The sequence below is a fragment of the Gigantopelta aegis genome, chromosome 14 (genome assembly GCF_016097555.1).
Source record: "Gigantopelta aegis isolate Gae_Host chromosome 14, Gae_host_genome, whole genome shotgun sequence".
NCBI classification, from domain to species: Eukaryota; Metazoa; Mollusca; class Gastropoda; order Neomphalida; family Peltospiridae; genus Gigantopelta; species Gigantopelta aegis.
In genome coordinates, this window is record NC_054712.1 from 18,407,069 (window position 1) to 18,415,199 (window position 8,131).

General features: G+C 37.8%; 1 protein-coding gene across 1 annotated transcript in view; it reads left to right on the forward strand.

The window, feature by feature from the left end:
- LOC121388527 (1-phosphatidylinositol 4,5-bisphosphate phosphodiesterase gamma-1-like) overlaps positions 1–7,389 on the forward strand; it is a 72,650-nt gene extending 65,261 nt beyond the window's left edge. Inside the window, exons 32-33 of the mRNA XM_041519895.1 lie at positions 3,256–3,422; positions 4,979–7,389. Coding sequence (XP_041375829.1) covers positions 3,256–3,422; positions 4,979–5,033 — 222 coding nt within the window. The 3' untranslated portion in view covers positions 5,034–7,389. The remainder of the gene's footprint in view (positions 1–3,255; positions 3,423–4,978) is intronic.
- The last annotated feature ends 742 nt before the right edge of the window (positions 7,390–8,131 follow it).

Genomic DNA, 8,131 nt, shown 5'->3' on the forward strand with positions numbered 1-8,131 from the left:
CCTCAGTTCTATGTTCCCTCAGTTCTATCTTCCCTCAGCAGTATGTTCCTTAAGTTCTATGTTTCCTCAGCAGTATGTTCCCTTAGTTCTATGTTCCCTAAGTTCTATGTTCCCTCAGTGCTATGTTCCCTTAGTTCTATGTTCCCTCAGCAGTATGTTTCCTCGGCGCTATGTTCCCTCAATGATATGTTCCTCAGCTCTATGTTCCCTCAGCGCTATGTTCCCTCCGCGCTATGTTCCCTCAGCTCTATGTTCCCTAAGTTCTATGTTCCCTCAGTGCTATGTTCCCTCAGTTCTATGTTCCCTCAGTGCTATGTTCCCGTCAGCTTTATGTTCCCTCAGGTCTGTTCCCTTAGTTCTATGTTCCCTCAGTGCTATGTTCCCTCAGTTTTATGTTCCCTCAGTACTATCTTCCCTCAGTTCTATGTTCCCTCAGCGCTATGTGTCCTCAGCTCTATGTTCCATCAATGCTATGTTCCCTCAGCTCTATGTTCCCTCATCTCTATGTTCCCTCAGCTCTATGTTCCCTCATCTCTATGTTCCCTCATCTCTATGTTCCCTCAGCTCTATGTTCCCTCATATCTTTGTTCCCTAAGTTCTATGTTCCCTCAGTTATATGTTCCCTCAGCACTATGTTCCCTCAGTGCTATGTTCCCTCAGTTCTATGTTCCCTCAGTTCTATGTTCCCTCAGCACTATGTTCCCTCAGTTCTATGTTCCTTCAGCTCTGTTCCCTCAGCTCTATGTTCCCTCATCTATTTTCCCTCAGCTCTATGGTCACCAGTGCTATATTCCCTCAGTGCTATGTTCCCTCAGCTCTATGCTCCCTCAGTGCTATGTTCCCTCAGTGCTATGTTCCCTCAGTGTTATGTTCCCTCAGCTCTATGCTCCCTCAGTGCTATGCTCCCTCAGTGCTATGCTCCCTCAGTGTTATGTTCCCTCAGGGTTAGGGTTAGGGTTAGCTGAGGGAACATATAGCCGAGGGAACATAGTCATGATCCCGTTTACTAACGGATGACTGATGACATAACACGTCATTTTTTATGTGAAAGCTCCAGTCTACTCGAACGATTGTAGCAATCGGAATGCCTTGGTCAAATACGAATTCTCTGGTATCAAACCTCATGGAATCGGCCGAGGGTTTCCAAGTGTATGAATCATACCTTGCTCTCAGAAAATCGTTTCTTTGAAGTATGACAATACATGGTGCATCCTTGGTGGATCCAGACATTTGGTTCGACATGGCTGGGTTTACTAATGTAACTCTTTACTTTTCTCTTAAAGTGACAGACCCTAGTTTTTGTTTTTAACAATTAAAAAGAGGCATTACTTATATTTTATTGTGTAGATCATCCATTTCCAGACATCCAAAGTATTTTCGGTCGTCCTGTTGTTTTTCCAATAGCTCAAAATGCATTTTTTTTTAATATTTAAAAAACCACACATACCTCTTAGAAGTAATGGATATGGGGACGAACTCTACTTTTTAAGGGCATTTTGCTGTATCAACATCACATATTCTTGTTTTACTCTGTTGTAACTTGCCCTTTGGGCTATTTCTCGCTCCAGCCAGTGCACCACGACTGGTATACCAAAGACCGTAGTATGTGATATCATGTCTGTGGAATGGTGCGTATAAAACATCCCTTGCTACTAATGGAAACAATGTAGCCAGTTTCCTTTTTATGTCTGTGTCAAAATGACCACATGTTTGACACTCAATAGCCGACGATTAATAAATCAATTTGCTCTAGCGGTGTCGTTAAACAAAACAAACAAACTGTAACTTTATCCAAATGTGTTACAGGTTTGTAAATTAATCAAACTTGGTGTCCGTTTTGACAGGTTGAAATGAGTGTCTTCGACTTTGACATCTTTATTTGTTGATGTTTAAAAACAATACATATTATGTAGCTGCTGTAGTTAACAAGAGAGAAATTGTGTATTTTTCGTCCCATAACTCTTTAGAGGTCTGCATGAATTCACGTTTTAAAGAAAGATAAAAAGACACCCACATCATGGAAACTAACTGTGCGTGAAGTAAATACGTTTGAAATGATTCCATTGTACCACTCACTGTATGACACCATTGAACCTTTTGTGCTCCGAAGATAGAATGGGGCGCAACTATTGCTTAGTAACATTCGGCAGAGCTTACTAATACATGGAGAATAATACATGAGTGGAGGTTAGATACCATTTATCTCGCAACAAGTTGTTTTAAAATTTATCTAAATTGCAAAAGAGAGTTTGATATGTTTTTAAACGAGTCTCTAACGGACACAAATGTATTATTATATTTCTTACATATCCTCAAAAAGCATGTTTTAATCAAATTTTAACCTATTTTTCGACTGAAAATAACGCAGGATGTTCTCACCAATGGGTGTGTAAGAATAACTTGTAACATACAATATAGATGTAATATGACAGCTCTGTTTCCTTTGGGTTTTAGCTGTTTCACTTTATTACATTTAGCCTTTACCGATATAACATCATTACCGTTACGATAATAACAGTATAGCAGGTGTTTTTGGTGAAACAATATATATTACAGAATACACAAAAATGCAGAGTTATCCCGTCCACATGTCAAGGACCTTTAAACTCTATTTTCACAATCTTCAACGGTTTTTGGGCCCCCTCTATTAAAAAATCCTGGATCCGCGCCTGAATAGTATAAGTCTCTAAAACCTATACTGTTAGATATGCCTCTATTGAAGAACCAAGAAAAACATTGACCGTATACAGTTAGATATGCATCTATTATATAATCACCGGCCTCGGTGGCGTCGTGGTTAGGTCATCGGTCTACAGGCTGGTAGGTACTGGGTTCGGATCCCAGTCGAGGCATGGGATTTTTAATCCAGATACCGACTCCAAACCCTGGGTGAGTGCTCCGCAAGGCTCAATGGGTAGGTATAAACCACTTGCACCGACCAGTGATCCATAACTGGTTCAACAAAGGCCATGGTTTGTGCTATCCTGCCTGTGGGAAGCGCAAATAAAAGATCCCTTGCTGCCTGTCATAAAAGAGTAGCCTATGTGGCGACAGCGGGTTTCCTCTAAAAAAACAGTGTCAGAATGACCATATGTTTTACGTCCAATAGCCGATGATAAGATGAAAAATCAATGTGCTCTAGTGACGTCGTTAAATAAAACAAACTTTACTTTACTATTATATAACCAAGACATTAAAATGCACCAGGTAGCTAGAGATACGGACACCTGTCTAAGGTGGTTTTATTGTTTGAAGGTTGAGGAGGATATTCATCTGTTCAAAATTGTGGAGGAGCTGCGCAGCATGTATGTCACTTGGTCGGATAGTATTGAAAATCGCCCAGCCAGCGACAAGTCCAGACAACTCTTGCTGGAAACGGAACAGAAGTTGTTAAATGATCTGGAATCGAGAAAGAAATTAAGGTCAGTAATCTAGTCGAGTTTGCTTCAGTTTATGTTTTTACACGAGTGCAGAGTCTCTGCAGACTACAAAAATAATGATTATATTCTTGTCGCAACATGTCGGGCCAAATTTACAAAAACTGGGGTTTTTTTCTTAAATGTAGGTGTTTAAAGCGGCATTCCCTGGAATATTATTATTATTTAAGCATATAGAACAGAAAATCCCATTACGTTTGGTGCATATAAGACGCCGCACTCGGTGGCTTCGTGGTTAGGCCATCGGTCTACAGGCTGGTAGGTACTGGGTTCGGATCCCAGTCGAGGCATGGGATTTTTAATCCAGATACCGACTCCAAACCCTGAGTGAGTGCTCCGCAAGGCTCAATGGGTAGGTGTAAACCACTTGCACCAACCAGTGATCCATAACTGGTTCAACAAAGGCAATGGTTTGTGCTATCCTGCCTGTGGGAAACGCAAATAAAAGATCCCTTGCTACTAATCGGAAAGAGTAGCCCATGTAGTGGCGACAGCGGGTTTCCTCTTAAACTCTGTGTGGTCCTTAACCATATGTCTGACGCCATATAACCGTAAATAAAATGTGTTGAGTGCGTCATTAAATAAAACATTTCTTTCTTTTTCTTTTTCCTTTAAATATAACAAAACGTGTTCTTGTTCTCACTAATGACATATACTATTCCGAAGATATTTTACATTGTTGTTTATTAACGTAGCCCAGTGGTAAAGCACTCGCTTGATGCGCGGTCGGTCTGGGATCGATCCCCGTCGGTGGGCCCATTGGGTTATTTCTCGCTCCAGCCAGTGTACCACGACTGATATATCAAAGGCCGTGGTATGTGCTATCTTGTCTGGGAAGGTGCACATAAAAGATCCCTTGCTACTAATGGAAAAATGTAACGGGTTTCCTTTCTAAGACTATATGTGAAAATTACCAAATGTTTTGACACCCAGTAGCCGATGATTAATAAATCAATGTGCTCTAGTGGTGTCTTAAAGAAAACAAACTAACTTTTAAAAAAAAATTCATTCCAAAAATTGGACAAAATTACTAATCCATGCTAATGTTATAACAGTTTACAATAATGTAGATACTTCAGTATTGTATACTATTTACCTTTATAATAATTCCAAAATATTAGAAATGCATAAACATTTAAGTATACATTTTACAAATGTTAAAGACGTGTGTATTGATTGCACAACAGCCTTTTGATTGTATCATGCCTTTTATGGGTCTATGACTTTTATACTTATGTGTATATTACATGTCTGTGAAATGGATAGTATAGCCAACGCCAGTATATTTCGAAAAGTACAATATATAAATAGACAACATATTTTATTACATACAGAAATATTGTTACATGATACACTTGTATCATGTGTATGTATAACAGTTTCTTTATGCACATTCCAACATGTTCTATTTGTACGATAGATTATTTTTTATTATTGTTTTTATTCGTTCATATGAATTGTTTTATTGTTTACATACTCATACGTTTATTTTTATTCTTGTCTGCTTGTAGGTTTTATTATTGTGTTTGGTTATTTTTCAGAAAACCTCAGTCGAAGACAAACACTGGCAAGCGACCAACAGGCCAGCGCAGATGATCGACTGACCGATCGTCTAATTGAACATGTTGTGATATGTTAATACACCACAGGGGTGGACCCAGCAGATAATATTATATGAGGGTGGGCGTGACTAAGGGCAAAGAGGACGTGGACCAACTCATGAAAACAACAACCTAATGAACATGTTTTAAAATGAGGCACTGGAATTTATTTAAGGGTCCACTGCCCATCCCCTTGTTGTATCCACCTCAGCATCAAGTATTAAAACATAAAAAGGCATAACGGATACTTCGCTGTGACGACTTTGATCTACACTATTCTGTTATTGTTAAATCATTAGAACAAAGTGAAAACAATAATACTCATCGTGGAAATAAAATGTGGACAATTTTACTTTTTAATTTTGAAGCAAAGAAGACTGCCAATGGTTCAAATTATTTTTTTTCTCTTTGAAGAATGACTTATGTGTTATTTAACCTAATGCCACTGATGTTTCAAATTATTTTCTATCTTTGAAGAATGACTTACCTGTAAATACCTAATGACACTGATATTTCAAATTATTGTCTATCTTTGAAGAATGACTTACCTGCAAATTAACCTTATAACACTGATGTTTCAAATTATTTTCTATCTTTGAAGAATGACTTACCTGTAAATTAACCTTATGACACTGATGTTTCAAATTATTTTCTATCTTTGAAGAATGACTTACCTGTGATTTAACCTAATGATACTGATATTTCAAATTAGTTTCTATCTTTGAAGCATGACTTACCTGTTATTTAACCTAATAACACTGACTTTTCAAATTATTTGAAGCATGGCATTGATATAGCTGGTTTTTTAACCTAATGCAACTGCTGTGAATTAGCATAATAATACTTTTGTGTTTTCCACAGTTAACCCACAAACCACTTTCTACAGGTTAACACGTCTCAGGAAATCTCCAAAATCTGTGGACCCAAAACTCTTTGTTGTAGAGTCCTAGCAGACCCAAAACTCTTTGTTGTAGAGTCCTATTAGACCCAAAACACTTTGTTGTAGGGGGCTAGCAGACCCAAAACTCTTTGTTGTAGGGGCCTAGCAGACCCAAAACTCTTTGTTGTAGAGTCCTATTAGACTCAAAACACTTTGTTGTAGGGGGCTAGCAGACCCAAAACTCTTTGTTGTAGGGGCCTAGCAGACCCCCAGACCATTCTGGGTTTGGATATTTTCTAGGCTAATGCGTGTAACTATTAACAATTAACAATCAGTTTTCAGTATAACAAAATCAAAATCTCATTTTCGTGTGTGTGTGTATATATATATATATATATATATATATATATATATATATATATATATATCGTGTGTGTGTGTGTGTGTGTGTGTGTGTGTGTGTGTATACTGGACACCAAAAGAAACGCGAATACAAGTTTCAGCTGTAAGATTATTATTATTATTATTATATTTTAACAACAGGTTAACACATTGCGATTCAAAATTACAAGTTGATATATCGTTTATCATTGAGTTGAGAGCTTGTAATCGAGTAAACCTGTTATAATTACAAAGTAACGATAACCCTGATTGCGTTTCTATTGTTGTCCAGTATATTAGGAAATCAACTAAAGTCTGAAAGACGATAATCATTAGGACGATCGCAAATAGTGTGAATATACAAACAGTGATATTCTAGACATCAAAATGTATTTCATATAATATTTAATTTTAGTCTTTATGAAGGTATTGTCAGTCGAAAGCCTCTTGACAATGGCACGCAACTCTGTAACCTTTTGTGTTCAAATCTAACAAAAAGCTACATAGAACCTTAGGGAGTAACAATCAATTAAAAGCTTATTTCTGTCTTCATTGATATTAGCTGCTTTGATGTTTTCATTAATTAAATAATATTCTTGCACATCTGCAATAAACCGGATGCGTTTATATGGACGCGTGCTGCGCACTTGATTACGCTCACGCATACGTGCACATGAAAAGTTAATGGTTGCTTTGTTTAACGACACCACTGGAGAATATTGATTAATTAATCAAAGAATTTTGGAGATATGAAAGCGTGCACATTGTTGTTGGTTTTTTTTTTTTTTTTTTTTTATTGTAAGCCTATGTGATTCTGTGTTATTTGTTTGCATGCTTGTGTATGTATCAGATCAATGTATGCATGAGCGTTACTAACGGTAAAAAAGGGTAACACGCGCACCGCTCTGTAGACACTAGAGAGATTACCACAATCGATTAGGCTAGTGTTCCATGACAGTCTTTTAAGTTGTAAAATTGACAGAACCGAAGAACTCCATTTCAATTATCAAAAGGTCTACGCAGGTGTCTGTGTTACTATTTTTTTTACATTCATTATTTTTTTACTTTTCTAATAAAATCGTTTATTATCTGTGTTGTTCAGTAAGTTATTACAAATGAGGGGTTTCAGTTTTACCTCCTGACCATATACTAAGAGAGTGAGGGGTTAAGGTGGAGGGGGTATGCATTAAGCACTGACGTAACCAGGATTTTATTTTGGGGGTGGGGAGCAACCCATATTGGGGGGGGCCAACCCACACTATGTATGTATGTATGATTTTATTAAAAAATGTAATTGTTTTTTTTTTTTAAACCTGTTTGATTGGGGGCTCCGTGCCACCCCTACCCCTGCACCCCCAGCTACGCCACTGGCATGGCACAGTCCCTACACAAGAAATTCGAAAAAATGCCATATTTAGAGATGTAATATTAGAAAACGGTATGGTACTGTCGCCCTTTTCTTTTTCTTTTTTTACCCCCTCCCTCAGTTATTTTAAGCTAGGTACGGCCCCATATCTAAATGCATCGTCCATACAATAACAAGCCCCCGGTTCCTTTAATTTACTTTTAAATTCCCATGGGCGTACGGGCTCCCATTTTGGTAAGGGGGCTTGTTTTTGCTCGAATTAAACAAAATTACCCGAATCTGGATAACAAAATATTTTCACATTAGCATTACTGCCAAACAGCTACGAGTATTTAGGGTTGCAAACGAATAAACGGGCAAACTGATGGAAACTGGTAAAATGATGGAAATACATGGTAAGAAGGCCTCACATTTTGCTTGAATGTGTCTATCGTTTTTACCCGAATTTGAGGATTTTCTCCAAGGT